At 37.4% G+C, this 19,863-nt stretch overlaps 1 protein-coding gene across 2 annotated transcripts in view; it reads right to left on the reverse strand.

Moving 5' to 3' along the window:
* The window catches only part of sema6bb (sema domain, transmembrane domain (TM), and cytoplasmic domain, (semaphorin) 6Bb), a 149,491-nt gene that overhangs the window by 45,214 nt on the left and 84,414 nt on the right, over positions 1-19,863 (reverse strand). For both annotated transcript variants that reach the window (XM_065246746.2, XM_065246745.2), the window contains 7 exons: positions 16,449-16,509; positions 16,290-16,352; positions 7,733-7,831; positions 5,601-5,691; positions 4,458-4,577; positions 1,707-1,795; positions 460-677 (listed from right to left, as the gene is read on the reverse strand). In XM_065246746.2, coding sequence (XP_065102818.1) covers positions 460-677; positions 1,707-1,795; positions 4,458-4,577; positions 5,601-5,691; positions 7,733-7,831; positions 16,290-16,352; positions 16,449-16,509 — 741 coding nt within the window. The remainder of the gene's footprint in view (positions 1-459; positions 678-1,706; positions 1,796-4,457; positions 4,578-5,600; positions 5,692-7,732; positions 7,832-16,289; positions 16,353-16,448; positions 16,510-19,863) is intronic.

Raw genomic sequence — 19,863 nt, forward strand, 5'->3', positions numbered from 1 at the left:
GAGGCTGCTAATGTGCTATATTTGGGAGATCTTCTCAAGGGATACGTCGTCTAGTTGGATTTGGGTGGTTCTTAACTATTGGTATAAAATTCGGTGCACATTGCAGCTTATTCTGATGAAGAGTTGCCCATTTGGACAGGGAAAGGTCATCTGATTGATATATAATGTGTTTACTTGATAAAATATTCAATATATTGTACAATGCCAAGCGTTCCAACCCAAGTTTTTAAACGATTTATTGGCAACAACTATGCAAACACTGCAACTAGTTCTTCCTCAGAAATAAAGTTGTGTTTACAGCAGTAAGCAGCATATTTTAGCCAGCACTTTTCATTTCTGTATACAACATCAGATATATCAAGGCTTAGACAAGACTGGTTATTTCTTGTGTTTTTACAGCTGCAGATCTCCGGTATCTTAAATTCGTGCTTGTAGCATTTCAAAAAGGCCTTTGAGTACCTGTTGGATGGCGTGGAGAAGACAGCGAGGATGATATCCCTGCCGTGCATACGAATGATGGGACTTGTGGAATGCAGGAGGTTGAAGTAGAAGTGTGAATCTCCAGGGATGGAGCAGTTTAGCCGAGCCTTCAGGAATGACGTCCACTGCTTCTCTAGCACGCGCTGTGAACCGCCCTGATCGCTTTTACACACGCGTGCCACACGGGACACCACCACCTTATGTGCATACACACAGAGGGAAAACATTTTAATTTTTTCGATCAAATCATTTTTGTTCCTCTAAAATAATTCAACAATGAAAGCATCATCTATTATATTTAAGATATTAATTATGAATCTCTATTATAAATGCAAGTTGTATCAGTGGTTAACCTTTGTGGATCTTGAAAACATAGCGGTTTGAAGTTAATATAAGCAATTAGTGAAGAAAAATGTCAGAATGGTTCAAAATGGGTCCTCCGAGCGATTTCAGAAGTGCAAATGCAAAGCACAGTGGGTTTTTGTTCTGCTTGAGGTCCGGCAGCAGAAAATGCTTGCGCACGCAAAATTCTGCTCCTGCGAATGTTCTGCATTGCTAATTTTCAGTTCAAAAGAACCCTTGTTATTTTGTCAATGTGTTTTTTCAGTTTTCGGTAAATGATACAATGAAGAATAATTAGTTTGCCCCCGAAAAACAACAACAGAGAAAAACTCTTATACTAGAGGGAATATGCAGCACATAAACATTGAATAGGTCACGCTGCTGTCTGACTTGAAATACAGTAGTTGGTATTGACATTTGAAATAATATTGCAAGATAGGAAATATTGTAACCCTCTCTTTCTTTCTCCACCACTCTCTCTCTCTCTATTTCTCCTCAGCCCTACTGAGCTCTGTCCATCACCCCTTTCTATATCTACTCAGCTCCTATCTCAGAGGTTCAGAGGTTACTATTTTATAGCTTAGAGGGGATCTAAATAATGTTTTATTTAGGCAGCAACTTCCTTAAACCCCAAAGGGTATGTAATGTAATAATAAACCCAACAGCAGTTTATATACAATATGGAGCTCGATTTAATGTGAATTTTATATCTAAGAAATCTAGCCCAGCTTACAGTGCAGACACCAAATGTAAGCCGCTTGTCAGCTGACTCCCTAAAAAGTGTAAACACTGTGGTGCTAACATTGCTTTTTTTTCTGACAGAACATGGGCTCGGTTTGGGCAGGATCATTTGTTTGTCTGAGCAATTGCAAAATGCCTCTCACCTTCTCCAGGTAGTTGAACTCCATGGCCATCTCTCTGAAAAAGAAGTAGACATGCGGCCCCCATTCCACAGCGCTCACAAAGTACGGCTCTAAAAAAAGAGGAAAAAACCGTGAATGCTTCATATTCTTTTTATACAATATTACTACTGTATCTTAGACAACATGATTTTTATCAGTGCAGATCTGAATAAACTACACACATTTCTGACAGGCTGCCTTTATATTCACTCGCTTTTCAGGGGACAAAGGCCAAAAAAAGAAAAGAGGGGCTGTTTTGGGAAAAGAAGTGACCCAGGACAGCAGGAAGGAGACAGTAGAGGAGTTTGCATAAGGACAGAGTTTTATTCAAACTGCTGCATCAGCGAAATATCACATCAGGGTAAAGCAGCAAAGGATGATGGGAAGTGAACGGTCCGTGGAAGGGGGGGTTGACTGCTGTTGGCTGCTGACTCAGATGCAGATCCTTACATAGCTATCGACCCTGACAGTGATGCGAGTGTTAACAAGATCCTTCTAATAACAATGACATTAAAGTGCAAAAACAGCTCTTTCTATCTCTCTCACACACAATGCATCCACACAAACATCATTAAAGGGACATTCCACTTTTTTTTGAAAATATGCTCATTTTCCAGCTCCCCTTGAGGTAAACATTTGATTTTTACCATTTTGGAATCCATTCATCTGATCTCCGGGTCTGGCGTTACCACTTTTAGCATAGCTTAGCGTAATCCATTGAATCTGATTAGACTATTAGCATCGCGCAAAAAAAAAAATGACCAAAGAGTTTCGATATTATTCCTCTTTAAAACTTAACTCTTCTATAGTTACATTGGCCCTCATTTATCATTCTTGCGTAGAAACGGGCGTATATGTTGGCGTAAGATTATGCTTACACTCCTCTCACCGCCTGATTTATGAAACTGTGCGTACCGTTGATATTCAGGTGTACGCAATATCTGCCCTTCATAAATGCCGCGGCCGAAAACGAGCGTCATTAGAATAACAAGCCCATATAAATTCAAGTCTCCGCCTCCCCCACGCCCTCATTTTACGCCATTGACACACGAAAGACGGCAAAGAAGAGAATCCGGGGAAGTGAAAAGAAACAAAATTGTTTTATTTGGCAGTTTAAAGAGTGGGATTAAAGACACATTAATAATTGGATGACAATTTGTAATATTCTTATTATTATTTTTATTATTAATTGATATTTAGAAGAATAATTATTTATTATTATTATTATTTACTGTTGCCTACATCTAAATTCTATGTCTGCTTAATGGTTCAGTTAATTTTTTTTATATAATATTTTAAAATGATGTAGTAACTTTTGTAGTGTGTTGTTCTGTATTTACATACAGTTGTTTGTTAGCTGTATCTTAGATCCAGTTTGATTCGGAGCTCCGGATATAATTCAAATTAACAATTTGTTTCCACGACATCCACATGTTTTAGCTAAGCTAATTCATAATTTGAAGTAATAATAATTGTAATAGTAATTACGAAATATTCTAAATATTATAATAATTAATTCCAAGGAACAAACTGTTGAATATTGGGAACAAATTCTAAATTTATGGCCATACTTTAGACTAAATAAGAAAAAGAAGTGTCCATAGCATAAAAAATTATTCGTGGCCATAATTTTGTCCGCATGTCATCATGATCGGATTTACGGCTCCATTCAACACAAGCATTTTACCTTACCTCATCTGTATTTATTTATCATCGAATGGTACGTAACTAGCTTACCTTTTATTGCATTACCATGTTTTCGTAGCACATCCTTGTGCTTTCTTGCAATGTGCCGCTTCAGATTCCAGGAAGAATATTTGCTAACTCTTTACAGTCTCTCCGCAGTCCCTTTCAATTTTTTCTTCCTGCTCAATCTTAACTTTGATTTTTACTTTACATTTATGTATAAGGCTTGAATTCCATAATTTATTGCTAGACGTTTTTACAGATTCTCGAACTAGCAAATTATCAAAGGGCGTTCTGGGTTCAACGAGCGGTGCTGAGCGAGCGGATCTTTAGAGAGGCGCTTTCATGGTAATATTACCGCACGGCTCAAGGTACGCTCCGCTCCGTTCACATGCTCGCTCTCAACTGAAGGAATACATATGCATACAAATCAAATGCTTTGGTAAAGTCTCACAAATTAAACATTGAAGTACATGTTGCATAAAAATAAACACTGAAGTTTATGTTTTTGTTTTTTTACAGTGGGTCATAATATATCATATATTTTAGTTTGTCAGTGCGTTTTGTGTGTTAGGAATTGTTTGCGCATTTCTGCACTAATTCAAAATGTGCGTACACCACCTCCTGAGCTGGCGTAGGATTTGAGCGTGCCGTACGCCAACGTCCATATTGATAAATCTCAAAGTCACCGTGGTTTTGGGTGTACGCAAGGTGTACGCTGGAAATTTGGTGTACGCACTTTTGATAAATGAGGGCCATTGTGTACTAAGACCGACGGAAAATTAAAAGTTGCAATTTTCTATGCAGATATGGCTAGGAAATATACGCAAAGACTTTGCTGCCGTAACATGGCTGCAGCAGGCGTAGTGATATTTTGCACTGCCCGAAAATAGTCCCCTGCTATTGAGTTACCAAGGAGACTGGAATGGATTCCAAAACGGTAAAAATCAAATGTTTAACTCTAGGGGAGCTGGAAAATAAGCATATTTTCAAAAAAAGTGGAGTGTCCCTTTAATATTACATCCTGTCAACTAATGTCTTTAGTACCTCGAAACCATTTGGAGTCGTGTTTTACAGTTCTCAGAGCAGGATTGTCCCCCAAACTCCTGTATATCACAGCATCAATAGCCAGGAAATCAGTCACTGTTGCAGTGAAGAGATTCCTGTCTGAAAAAAAAAACACATAAGCATAACCTAGTGAGTGACCTAGACAGTAAAAATGCAGCATTGGACTGATATTTCTAATCACCCAGATTGCCACTTTTGAGTTAGATCTTCATGACATAATGCATTTTGGGATTGTCTTCTTCAAACTTTTTTTTTTTTATTTGTCTAAAACAAGGTATCATATGAAGCACCCTACCTATTGCACATCTATGTAGATATATTAAATCTCACTAAGTTATGCAACAGAGCCTCATTCTCACTTTTTCCATCAGACTAAAAATATGGTCTCAATATAATTCTGTCAGTGCAATGCATTTTCGTATATTAAAAAATATTTAATTTCCTTTTAGTTCGCCAAGCTTGTAGTTTAACTATAACACTGTGCAGAGAACGTGCTGGACATCATATGTACATGATTTAAGTAAGCAAAAGACATAAATATTGTTCATTCACATACTGCGCAAGTAATTATATATGAAAGAATAACAGCAGGGAAATGTAATGAACTGGTCTATTTATACATTTATTTAATATGCAGAGATAAGTTGTGGTCATGTCTAGAGCTAGGCTAAAAATAATCTAAATATTTTCTGCCTTACAAAAGATACAGTATATTAAATATGGTATGAATCGAAAGGCATGTATTTTCTCTGAAATGGCTAAAAAGAGTGATTTTAGTGAGTTTAATGCAAGACGCTAAGTGTTTTGAATCAGTTCATTGAACCAGACACATTCAAGTCATTCATGCAAATTAATTGGACTTAACATTTCTAATTCCATTTTTGCAATTGAAGTTAAAATCGATAATGCTATTAAAACATCTCAGTTCAAACATTTCCACACCGCAAGTCTAATGCCCATTTTACGGCCAATGCATTAAAATCACTGCAATATTCACTGTTCCTTAATTTTATACTGCCACAAATATTTTACAAAAACACTATATATAATTTTTCCATTGCGTTACTAAAGAAAGCCAAATAACTAATAGGAATAGAGATGGATGGATAGTTGCAGTCTCACCTGCAAACAGGGCCACGTTGGCATGTTTGGGATCATATGGGCATCTGGCCATCCCACTGACAGTTTCACCAATCATCTCTAATGTGTCTCCCTGACACACACAAACACACAGAGGAAAGATATACATTCATGATTTGAAGCCAAAACGCAACCTTGCTTAGACCCAAGAAAGTGGGTGGACAACGAAAACAGATAAATAAACTTTTAAAGTACAATTGGGTGATTCTCACAAAATTAGACTTATGAGGTGTCATGAAACATTTTGATAAATAAGTAAATGCTATCAAAATAAGAAGCATACAGTTACAAACATCTCTTCATGTACTATTTTGCACATGATTTCAAATGACATCATACAAACCAATTTTGTAGTTTTTTTTTTTTTAATTTAAGAGGAAAATTTTAATTACCGCAAAGTGTCCATGACTGGATTTGGGTTCTTTGACATGGAAATGTTTATAATTAAAAAAATAAAAAAAATAAAAAGCTTCAGTGCATGTTATACTATAAACATTTACAGTAAAGAAACATGTGGTATTTGGTGATCATTGGTAAATAGAGACAATAATAAGGAATATAAATGTGTCCAAGACCAATTTTTTCATCCTCCGCAACAATTTTCAATCATTATTTAGCCCTCAAGGAACTAAAATTTTCAAAAAAACATTTGTTGGAAGGGACATAATTGACTGTGACACTCAAGATGGATACCAGGTAAGCAGTTCTTATTTTTTCTCTCCAGATAAAAGTTTAAACTTTTTAGTTCTCATTACCGAAACATGAGTTGGTAAATGCATATATTTAATGTAATATCATGTTGCGGTAATGATAATTTTTGATAATGATAATCTAAAAAATGTAAACAATTCTATAGGAAATAATTTTTAAATTGTCTAAAAATAATGGTTATAGTAAGTTGGACACCTTCTAAGTCTGGATTTTTTGAGAATCACCCAGTTACTGTTAAAGCAAAACAATAGAAATTACCCTCAGACCATTAAAATGCACTATAAATAAACCCATACGCAGGTTCTGTCTCTAGAGAGCTTCTTTAACTCTTGACAGGTGTAATGTTGCATTACAGGTGTGTGGTAATATTTTTCACTACTCAGATCTGCAACGACATGTTTCAGATCTGACAGACCGTGTTTTTTTACGTCCTCAAGACTTTTGCATACACAAACTTTTATCTTCTCAATTCCCTTGATACATTCTTGAAGCATGTGCATATCACAGTGTGTGCGTCCTGAAAGTGGAAAGCTGCCGAACACTGGATCCAACAGAGCGGATGATTCGTAATTACGTGTTTTTCTGGTTTATCCAGCAGGTTGTATATCATTAGCGTGATTGGTTTAAAATGGGCGGATCTGAGGCGAGCGGCGCTCAGGTGCAACGTAATGGAGGCAATATTGAAGTTGATGCTGTAGGTGGAACTCTAGTGGATAAAACCCTCCATTAACGTGACTCATGTACACTGGGGGCGATAGAGTCATTGACCAGATGGATAGAAAGCGACACACACACTCAGATTCTGATAAATAACAGCTCTGTGGTCTTGGGGACATGACAAAAAGCTTTTTGCTTTCGGGAAGTAGTACCAGACAGGTTGAGAAAGAGTAAAAACAAACAGCAGGGGACGGTTTTCATTTTGGATAAAGTATGTAGGGGGAAGTAATACTGGAAGCAGGGCCGGTGAAGTTTTATAAGACATACAAGCTAGGGTGAATGAACCAAAATCAGTGTGAGCCATATGATTAAATGTAATTAAAAAGCAGATTTTCATTTGTGACGGTCAATGCCAAACTCACCACCACAATGCTTGCATATTGCAGATGTGTTGCTAAAGTTTTGTTAGGATGTTCTGGGTATTTGCTTACTAGTCTAAACCAAAGTTCGATAAGAATCCACATTGTGAGTTTTTTGGCTCGGGTCCCTCCCTGTAAGCCCATATATTTGTTGGCACATTTTTGAATTGTAAATTATAAATCTAATCAGAAATGTAATAGCACACCACTCCTCAATATGCTGCATGATTTATACTGTACATATAACACATACCGTTCAGTGCTGGGAAAGTTAGGGTAAGTACTTTGTGTGTGTGATATATGCTTGGTCAAGTATGCAGTACTCACGGTGTAGTTGGCACATAAAGGATTAAAGGCGTTGGTCCCACAAATAAACAATCCACTCTGCCGGCTGAGCAGGACCCTCATATAGTTACGGCATTCGTCCTACAAGAAACAACATAACGAAAGAAGTAATTCATCACATAAATCATATGCACTTAAAGAATTTACCCTCCGCATGACATCACGAATCTCAGCGCTTTCATTTTTTTTCCAAGGATTGTTTGCAACTGTACAAACAATTCACTTGGCAAACCAGTGGCACGACACAGTGAGTCATTCGGCTAAACCTCGATTCAATTGAATGCACATGTTTGAGCCCTGCACCTGTGGCGGGCTTTAAGCGATGTGGAGAGAAACAGTGCATGTCGTGCCCCCCATCTGCATGGGCCCTGTGTGTGCCCGCCAGAGTGGCACCATTTGATGGGCAGCAACCTGTGGTCGATAGGACTACATGACCATAGAAATCTGTTACGGGATGAAGAGAGAGATATAGTGAGGACGTGTGGAAAGGAGCTGAAGGGAAAGAAGTGGGAGTGAGTATTATTCCAGATGCTCCTGACGGGGATCTTGTTTTAAAGTAGAGAGGAAGAGAGAGAGAGAGAGAGAGAGAGAGAGAGAGAGCGCTCTTTTTATTTTACTGCATTTTATTTGACATCCAAAAAATTAAAGTTCAACAAGCAGAATTAAACAGAGGAAGTCTTGGGACTTTTGCATTTTTTTTTATTTAGTCAAACACTAAAAGTACATGAATAGATGTTTTATAAAATGATTGCCTACGGATAAAACACTTCCCGTTGATGGATTTCTGTATCCAGTTATTGCCAACATAAATGATTTATGTTGTCTCGATGCACATGGTTTTGTAAAAATGAATGCATACTTCTCTAATTAAAATTGTCCATTTTATTTCATACCATTCTCTTTCACTTGTAAGCTTTGGCAAATCAAATACACAAGCCTGCCGCATGCCAATAAGGCACAGAAAATGTATCCCTTTAACTGGCACAGCCCTTTTTGAGTGTGGGGGGGTGGTGAAGGGTGATGTACACCTTTAAATTAATAAAAAAAATTGGTCTAGAATCCTAATATTGGTCTTGTTTTAAGGAAGACACTTTAACGTTTTTTACTGAAGTGTCTGGAGGTGAAAATAATGTTTTTTATAGCAGTTTACATCTATTTGTAATAAATAAAAAATGCAATACAGTATTATTTTGAATACATAAAATTATCAAAAAACTGAGGTTTGTGTTGGTTTGCTGCATACTCTTGTCACAAATGAATAAATTACAGTTACTTACTTATTCATTTACTTACTTATTCATTTAGCTGACGCTTTTATCCAAAGCGACTTACAATTGCTATTGCTAGTTACTGCATTATTATTACTGCTAAAAGGTTTTGAAATATGAAAAGAATATATAGTTTGTCGTGATAGACTAACATTTACATGAAATCACCTAAACAAACACACCCCTACCCAAATAGAATCTGGACCTTCTTATCATAGACACACACATACGCAACCCAGGCAAAGATGTGGTTAGTACATACGCCCCTTACTGCTTATTGACTACAAGTGTGCTATGGCCAGACTTTCTTTCCATTAAATCATATTATGTTTACCCACAATGCACTTCTGCATCTGTTCTGGGTGTTTGCAAACATTGTGTAACACTTCACATCGTAACAGTTTTAGGTGTAGATGGTGGGGGTGTTAAAATGCAGATGTATTCTGTGTGCGTCAGTTGTATTTATGTATGCATTTGCATCTCCATAGGAGCTATGAGCACACAGAGCCTATAATTCTACTGATAAAACCGATAAAGTCCAAAGATTACACAAATGTGAGTTCTTGGCAAGCCTCCTGTTCTTGTAAGCGATAAAGCACATATCCTGGATAAACAACGGCTGTCTCATCCTCCTCCAAGCCTTCAATCACCATCACATGCTCTTTCCATTTTCAACCCCTTACTTTATATTTTTAAAGTGGCTTGCTTCATTTACACACTATTCATTAATCCATTAGGGGTTTTCTGTGCTGGGTTCTCCTCCTCTGCTCGATGCTCTTCAATAGCATTCTCTTCCCTGATCCCTTTATATTTTCTCCCCTGCCACCAGTCCAATTATCCTTTTATCCATCCTCTGTATCTGTATCGCCCGCTTTCTTCTGTCAGTATTCATCTCTTAAGAATCTGTCCCACTCTATGATTTTCACCCTCACCATTGCTCTCTAATTTAAAAAGCATTTGCATACGGTTTTATATGCAATATTTCCAAAGCTTCCATATGCGTACTGTACTGTAGCTGTCCGCCCCTCAACCACACTCGCCACCAGTTTCATTTCTATAGCACTTTTCTTAATGCATACTATTTTAAACATGCATGACCCACCCTCTGGGTCTGTTCAGATTGCAGGGCTCAAAACTATTACTGTGAATTCTCACTGTTTGTATCAAAACCGCACTTCTCTTCCCTTTAAACTGCAATTCATCGACTGGCCACTGGAGGCTGGCTACAAAAAGGAGTCAATTCCCATAGACCTCCATGTTAAAATGCCCAATTTTACTTCTTCTGCATAAAGTTCTGCATAATTAAGGGCGTGGCCACTTGAGTGACGGGTGAACTGCCACTGCTGTCAATAGAGTTGAGCTAGGCGGGAGTGATTTCAGCAACCAGCTACCTCAGCTTCACCCACGTCCTTCCTCTTTACCCATTTCGCGAGTGATGGCGATGGCAGGCACTGCCTACTATTGGTTCAAAAAAGCTCTTGACAAACCTATGGGTGATGTCACAGACACTACGTCCATATTTTTTACAGTCTATGATCAAAACATTCAATTATTTATGCTGAAGGCCGAGATAAGTTACCACCCGGGCTTGTGTGTTTGTGTGGGACTTTTAATGCGGGCGTTGCCTTCATAACAGATGTTTTTATTGAGCAGATGCTGACCTGTGCAAGTGCATACACTCTTTCTCTTGCTCTGTCGAGTCTCCAGACCTCATGTCTATACAGACACAGCACATCTGGCGATAATTCAATAATACTCCCTACATTCCATTTTCAGTGGTATCTTTGCATCTAAACACATACTTTCATAATGGTGTCTTATGATTACACCATAAACCAAATCCATTTCAGTCAGACAGCAGACAGACGACCAACTTTTAGGGCTAAGATGAGCCCCAGATTCCTTCTGGTAATAATTTTCTATATGGTACTTACTCCATTGCAGTGCAATTAATTTCATACATTTTTTAAAGAAGTTATTACTGCACGGTGTCCTAGAAAAATCTCCTCTCTAAAATAAAGAGAATACTTTATACAGAAAAACAGCTATGAGAGTGCCCGAGGGACCCAGTTTAATATAAATAGTTTTGCAATATTCAGAGCAATTTTTTTCACAGACCTGTAGGAGAACTATACTGATTTAGAGACGAAGTAAATTTTTTTTGGACTTACTGCATGTGCAATTTAAGTCTACGGCACAATACTACACATTACTTAGTAATTTCTGATCTCAGTGTTATCCTCTTAACCACTTCAGAGAAAATTAAAGGATCATATTTACAATAAGCAAAGCTAAATAGTCGTCCACCGATTGGGTTTTTATGTCTATATTGATATTGAGAAAGCAGTGTGGCGGCTTGGACTAGCTGATATAACACAAATGGAATTACAGAAAATGAGTAACAAAAACGTTTGACATTAAAATATATATATTTACTGTATATTATATGAATAATACTTGAAAAATATACTGAAGATCTGAAATCTAAATAAGACTTCTGCACGCCACACAACGTCACAATAAAAGCGAATAATGTTTAGTCATTTTATTGTCTGTCAGACATTGGATTTACATCTAATTGTCTTTAACACTGTAAAAAAAGATGCACTTATGTTACATTTAATTTTGTTCGTTTATTAATCAACTGGAATATACAAGTCATTTCACCCAAGTCTTTTTTTAAAGTTACAGTAACTCATAAAATAAAGTTAAATTAGCTTAAATTATTTCAACTTTCTTTTTATAATTTATAACAACTCATCACTAGGCATGAATGTTAAAATTAATTATAATTTCAAATTGATTAAACTTGCAACAAGGAATTTTTACAAGAAACAAATTATTAAAATACAAAAATATTTATTGTCTAATGCCATCAGTGGCAGCTCGTGATTGCTCATCCGAGGGGCGCAAATTCAAAATAAGTGTTCGGAGTGTCATGTGTGTTGCTCGTGTTTTCAAAATATGTGTTTGTTGCGTCATGTAAACCATGTGCATCACGTGTTTTGTCAAAACACGCGTCAAAACCGTTTATGATAAAAGAGACGCTCACGTTCACAAAATACACTCAAGTCACTCCCTTAACAGTAAACTCTGATTACGCGAGTATCTGGCAAACGTGAGCGTCTCTTTTAACATAAACCCTATAGATGCATCTGCAGCAGGCACTTATTTTGACAAGACACGTGATACACATAGGTTCACTCAATACACCGAACACATATTTTGAAATTACGAACCACACACATGACGGGCTACAAACATGTTGTGAAGAACATAAAAAAGAAGTGACCGGCCGCCACTGATGCTGATAATAAAAAATTCCAAATATCGGTCATTATTTTGGACATTGCAATATATCTGTCTATCACTAAACTTGTTTCTCAAACTGCAAGGACAAAGACACCACCACCAAAGCATTGCTTTAAATTTTAAGACGAGTGGGAGCGAGAGAAGAGCACAAAGCACTTCTTCTATGTCTCCTGTAACAACATTGTCATCTCTAGAAAATTTCTTCACGGTCAGACAGGGGCCGCATTACCAGCAGGGGCCAAATTATCGCAAATCTGCCAAAAAACACTTAAGCGTGTGTGGCTGTGTGTGTGTTTGTTTGTACAGGCATGTGTGTTAGCAAGCGCAGATGAGAAAATAATTACAGTTTTGTGCATGCGAGTGCGAGAGACTTTGTGTGTGTCTTCCTCTGCATGCTTTAAGGCTCATCCACAACCCTTCTTCTGCTCCACTGTGTCTGACAAACACACTTTGATGCTAATGGCTGGTGAACACACCATGGGCTAACATTAACATTGAAAACAGACTGGAGTCTAACCAAAGCAATCTTTGTGATTAGGGATGCAAACGTGTGACAGAAAGATATGCGTACTGCAATCAGTATGTAACTCACCTCAAACTGATCATGCAAAACAACTATTTAAATGCTTACAATCAAATCTAAGTGTTCTGGAGTGAATCATTTATTCAGAGTTGTTCATTTACAATCCGTTTTGATTTAGAAAATTCAAAGTGGATAATTTACATTACTTGTTTCACCTTACATTCATGCATTTGGCAGATGCTTTTATCCAAAGCGACTTACAGTGCATTCAAGCTACACATATTATAAGTAGCCTATGTGTATTCCCTGAGTTTGTGCTGCTAACGCTCTACCAGCTGAGCCACAGCAACACTTGATTCAGATTCCAGATTTTGACTCATTTTTATTTACATTCAGATTCAGGGCGGTTCTTTCATACTGTATCTATGCAAGTGTAATTGGTAGTCTAGCGGGCTGTATCAGCACATTATTCATAATACAATTTAACTAAGTGCTGTCAATCACAATCGGAAGTGTCTCTGAAATTGGCAAAGAATTTATTTTCTCTATGCACCGGCTGCGCCTGTGCTCCGCATTAAACAGGCACCGGGTCGCTGAGTGCGTACTGTATGCGTGAACCTAGTTGCTTTTGACACTTGTGGGGAAAGAAGAGACTGCATCTGCATTCATCACAGATTCAAAATGGCCTCCTGCAGATCCAGATGAAGAGGGAAGAGATGGGAAAGATTGAATTTCCCTCCCAATTACAGCCGTGTGGCCTCTTAGATCAGCCGTGCAGAAACATTTAATTACCAAAACCAATTACCCCAGTGGCAAATGTATCACTGTGACAACACAAGGACTTACACAGGAGGACTAGAGGACGATGTGCGTACAGTGTGTGTTTGTGCATGTGTGTGTGGAAAAATTTCCACTCGGTGTGTGATCTTGGGTGCTATTTTAGAGCGTCTCATCTGGCTCATCCCTGCATGAACTCTTATGTCCGGAGACTTATTAACTCTTAGAGGGCAATTTTCTCTCTCTCTCTCTCTCTCTCTCTCTCTCTCTCTCTCTCTCTCTCGTGCATACTGTAAAAATAGTTATATTTAGTAAATTTGGTAAAAACTGGTGGTGTAATCTAATGTAATTACATAGATTTTTTGAATACTTGCAATCTGCATTTGTTACTTTCCAGCTGACTCTCTTTAGTAAAGGGGGCTCAAGACACGGCCCATAGGCCAAATGTGGCCAGTGGAGGATTTGAAAATGACCTGTGGGGTGGCTTAAAAATCACCATTGATATATGAAAGCTTAACCCCTAACTTCTTTCTCTTTCTGCCCATCCCTAGGGCACACAGGTGGGACAGTAGCTCACAGTCTCTTTGTTTCGTTTGTATGTCTCATCCCACCCGCTCTCTGCTGTGCTTTTGTCTTGTTCACTCTCACCCAGATTCAATGTCAGGTGTCACTTTCGGTGTTAATTAAGTCATTTTTCCCTTTTTCCTGGAGGGGATTAAGTCGTCCCTTATCCGTCCCACAAACACACACACACCTTTCGATAGAAACGTTCTTTCAATCTCAAGCAAGTCACACAAAATACCCAGCATTCCAGAGGTTGAAGCAGAAAGGGCGTGTGAAAGAAAGACATCAGCCGTGGTCATGCGTGGGAAGCTGTGCTGACCGTTGGTTGCTTTTTACACCCCTTTCCGTTTTACAATGACACACAGCAGAAAAACAACCAGTTTCGACTTTACAGTGCGAGTAGGAACAAAGCCACACACACATAAAAGCTTATAGGGGGGCGAATTTCCCGGACAGGGTTTAGATTAATCCAGGACTAGGCCTTAAGTATATTAGGACATTTAGGTCGTTTTTACAAACAAACCTTAAAAAAACAACACTTGTTTGCATCTTGAGACAAAACAATTGCACTGATATATGTTAAGATTACAAGGTGTTTTTAAATTAAGGTAGATCAAACATGCATTTTAGTCTGGGATTAGGATAAACCCTGTCCGGGAAACTGCTCCATAATGTAATAACTGGAAATGTTTAATAAGGTGCTGCTTTGGTTACGTGAGTGAGGACCAGCCAACGGTCTCCACAAGGTAAAATATTAATTAAACAAACTACATAACATCTTAAAGGGATAGTTCACCCAATTATGAAATTAATGTCATTAATGACTCACCTTCATGTCGTTCCAAACTCGTAAGTTCATCTTTGAAACACAGTTTAATATGTTTTATATTTAGTCCGAGAGCTTCTTGACCCTTTATTAAAAAATCTACATACAGTATAATGTCCATATCCAGAAAGGTAATAAAAACATCATCAAAGTAGTCAATGTGACATCAGTGGGTCAGCTAGAATGTGTTGAAGCATCGAAAATACATTGTGGTCCAAAAATTACGACTTTATTCAGCATTGTCTTCTCTTCTGCGTCTGTTGTGAAGCGCATGCGCGAGACAAAAGTCACGTGACTGCAGTGACACGGATGACGTGTTATCCTTAGACATGTTTTCGAAGTTTTTTTTTTTTCAAACTTACAGTATGCGTCTCCCTCAGACTGTAAACGAAGACCGGGTGCACAAAAAACAGCTGGGGCGCACCAGATAACACGTCAGCCGTGTCGTAGTCATCCGCGTCAGAGAAGACAATGCTGAATAAAGTTGTAATTTTTTTTTATTTTTGGACCAAAATTTTTTTTCAATGCTTTAACACATTCTAACTGACCCACTGATGTCACATGGACTACTTTGATGATGCTTTAAGTACCTTTCTGGACATGGACAGTATACCGTACATAGATTTTCAATGAAGGGTCAACAAGCTCTCGGACTAAATATAAAACATCTTAAACTGTGTTCAGAAGATGAGCGGAGGTCTTACAAGTTTGGAACGACATGAGCCATTAATGACATTTCATTTTTGGGTGAACAATCCCTTTAATGAAAATGTAAAAAGATAGTCTGTGAGAATTATGTTTAGGAGTGATTGTGATATTAAGTCTGATACTAAGAGTCTAGTATTAAAACAGCAGGAGTCAATGAAATATCCCCACAATTATAAAAGGTTTTTCTATACTTGTGGCTATAGAAATTCATGAAAAATCTTCACAAATGTAGTCTAACATGACACAGATTTGGCTGGGAGTTAAAGTATCAACTGTACATATGTTTTCATTATTCATTGTATAAATATGGGACCGCATTTGTAATTACTAGTTTTGATTATTGGAGGGAACTATGCCCCTGTATGAGGACTTTTTAAGTGATCCTTAATTGTAAAATCTCAAAAATTGTCCAGATCAAATTTTACATAATACTTTCAACATGTTTGCGTGAAAGTTAGGTTAGGAATACAATATCAATATCATGGGATGTAAAAGTATATGAAGAACCGTATATGACATGACCTCATTAATATAGTGAAACTATTGTGTGCTCAAACTTACCTCATGCTTTCCCTTCATTCTACAGATTCGGATGTCGTTTTTGTTGGATTCCCACGTCCTTTTCTGTGACACAGTTTAAAGTGAAAGTCGGTAATTAGATTTGTCTCATTCTCTACACAGAGGCCGAAATGTGTGCGTGTTACTGGTGTAAGCTCTCACCTTGCTGTAAAACATCTCTTCACCCACCACATTGTCCAGCTCCACACGGAAAAGGTCATCCCTGACACAATGTGTGAGAGAAAGAAAAATTGTGACCCACAGCGGAGCAGTAACACAGCATAATAAATTACAGAAATCCCACAGCCTGTTAAAGTCAAAGTGCTCGACCTTGCATACCAAAGCATATGCATTCAGACTTTTACATTTAAATGTAACAAACTACTATTATATTCTTTTGCCTGCACTGTTTCAATGCAAACACAGTTAAACAACCCTTCACAAGCTCATCCCTATAATCACGGTTCTTTGCATTACACCCGATTAATGCTCAATTTCCCCTCCATAATTCATAATCCACCCCCACATTGCATGCATGTTGCACGCACACTAAAGTATTTGTCTCTCTCACCATTTAGCTGGGGTTCAACACAGCCTGCTATCGCTTTAATCATTTTCCTATAAGCTTGCGGCGCCTATTAAAGTGTCTATTAATCTGATCTCTTTTAATCATGGCACGATTGGTGTTATAGAGTAGTGTAGTCTATGGCTGCATATTGATCAAAGGCTAAAAGCATCTGTGCTAAAGAGATTATGTGTTGCACAGAGTCTCTCTCTCTCTCTCTCTTATATTCCTTCTGTATATTGTGATCAGTAAATTTGCCAAGCTTGCAGATCGGTTCGTGTTATTGCAGCAGTATTGATCCTTTCTGTCTCAGCCTTCCATCTTCATCACTGCTCTCTGGATCAACAACAACAACAAAAATAAAATGCAGCCCGTGTGCATTTGTGTTCTTGAGGGAAGTCTGACGAGACTGACTATAAATTATTCAATCGCTCTCTGTGTGGTTTGTTAAAGCGAATCCCCCTTGGCTATTTCCTCTCGGAGCAGGGCGGCCCCTAAGTGCCCTGGTTAAAATTATCATACACTTACACAGTGCTTGCCTTATTTAGAGAGCGCAGAATACAATCACCCAAAGAGAGAGCAAAGCAAAAAGTCTGTTTGGAGTTCTTCAGTACAGTCACATAAAAGTGAGTTTTATAGTACACAAGGTTACCAAACAACATACATGGTTTAAACAAGACATGCATACCATTGGCTAGAAAAAACCCCACACAAAACTGCTATATTGCGACATGCCTGCACTGTCATAAAAAATTGTCCTTAGCTGCCATTATTATCATCTCAAAGGTACCAAATGTATACATACTGTACAGTGGTGTGAAAAAGTGTTTGCCCCCTAAACCTAATGAATAGTTGGGCCACCCTTAGCAGCAACAACAGCAATGGAGGGTTTTCAAGCATTTTTTTCCGCCTTTTTAAAGGATTAGTCAATTTTCTTAAAAAAATCCAAATAATTTACTTATCACCATGTCATCCAAAATGTTGATGTCTTTCTTTGTTCAGTCGAGAAGAAATTATGTTTTTTGAGGAAAACATTCCATTCCAGGATTTTTCTCAATTTAATGGACTTTAATGGACCCCAACACTTAAAAGTTTTAATGCAGTTTAAAATTGCAGTTTCAAAGGACTCTAAATTATCTCAAACAAGGCATAAGGGGCTTATCTAGCGAAACGAGTGTCATTTTTGACAAGAAAAATATACACTTTTAAACCACAACTTCTCATCTTCCTCCGATCCTGTGATGCACCAGCGCGACCTCACGTAACACGTTACTGTAATTCCACTACTTTTAGCAGTAAGGAGCATGTAACAAAGTTTTTTTTTTAAATCAAGTAACGCAATTACAATTACTAAAATTTAAATGAGTTTGTTACTCGCATTACTCTATTTTGTAAAAATATAACACTTGCAGACAAGACATCTGGAATTTGACTAGACCACTTCAAAGTCTTCATTCAGCCATTCAGAGGTGGACTTGCTGGTGTGTTTTTGATCATTGTCCTGCTGCAGAAGTTTGCTTGAGCTTGAGGTCACGAACAGATGGCTGGACATTGTCCTTCAGGATTTTTTGGTAAACAGCAGAATTCATGGTTCCATTTTTCAAGCCCCAGACCATCACACTACCACCACCACATTTTTCTGTTGGTATGATGTTCTTTTAATGAAATGCTGTGTTACTATTACATCAGACGTAATGGGACACACACCTTCCAAAAAGTTCAACAGACTTTTTTTCCCAAAAGTCCTGGGGAAACATCAAAATGTTTTCTGGCCAAACTGAGACGAGCCTTTATGTTTTTTTGGGAAAGAGCAAGCACTTTTTCATACAGGGCAATGTGGGTTGGTTGCATCTTGTGTTAACTTGTGTTATCTTTAATATTAATATTTAAATTTGTTTCATGATTTGAAACATTAAAGTGTCACAAACATGCGAAACAAAAAATCTGAAAGGGGGCCAACACTTTTTCACACAACTGTATCTGTCCCTAAATGGTACATATTTAGGGTGATTCTCACGAAATTAGACTTATGAGGTGTCATGATACATTTTGATAAAAAAGTTAATGCAAAGTAAGAGTATCAAAATAAGAAGCTTCCATTTACAAACATCTCTTCATGTACTATTTTGCTATTTGACATGGAAAATTTAAATTTAAAACGATCTAAAAAATAAAAAGCTTCAGTGCATGTTACACTATAAACATTTACAGTAAAGTAACATGTGGTATTTGGTGATCATTTGTAAATGTAAAGACAATAATAAGGAATATAAATGTGTCCAAGACCAATTTTCTCATCCTCCGCAACAATTTTCAATCATTGTTTAAGCCCTCAAGGAACTAATATTTTCAAAATAAATTTGTTGGAAGGGACATAATTGACTGTGACACTCAAGATGGCTACCAGGTAAGCAGTTCTTATTTTTTCCTCTCCAGATAAAAGTTGAAATTTTGTTTGTCATAGTACCTAGACAACTTTTTAGTTCTCATTACTGAAACATGAGTTTGTAAATGCATATATTTAATGTAATATCATGTTGCGGTAATGATAATTTTTTATAATGATAATCTAAAAATATATAAATAATGCTATAGGAAATATTTTTTAAATCCTCTAAAAATAATGGTTATAGTAAGTTCAGACCTTAATCTTATATGTGCAAAAAAAAAAAATTGGCTTTAAGGGCTTTTTAAAAAAAAATCTGATGCTGGACACCTTTTAAGTCTGAATTTTGTAAAAATAACCCGTAAGGACCTTTTCAAAGGTACACAACTTGGGACCATTTATTATAACAGTATGGGACAAGTGTAAATTGTTTTTATCAGTACACAAATCTCATTAATGGTATTTGCTAATACGTTATTATTACAACTTTTCAAGCTTTATTTCATTTTGCCACGTACTTTGTTCCATCTGTGCTGAAATCTGTGCTGTAAGTGATCTGAATTAGAAATTTCACTTGGTTGATGACAAAACAAGATAAAAAACTCTCATAGACTTACATTCTTTAT

Source organism: Paramisgurnus dabryanus, chromosome 11, assembly GCF_030506205.2.
Source record: "Paramisgurnus dabryanus chromosome 11, PD_genome_1.1, whole genome shotgun sequence".
NCBI classification, from domain to species: domain Eukaryota; kingdom Metazoa; phylum Chordata; class Actinopteri; order Cypriniformes; family Cobitidae; genus Paramisgurnus; species Paramisgurnus dabryanus.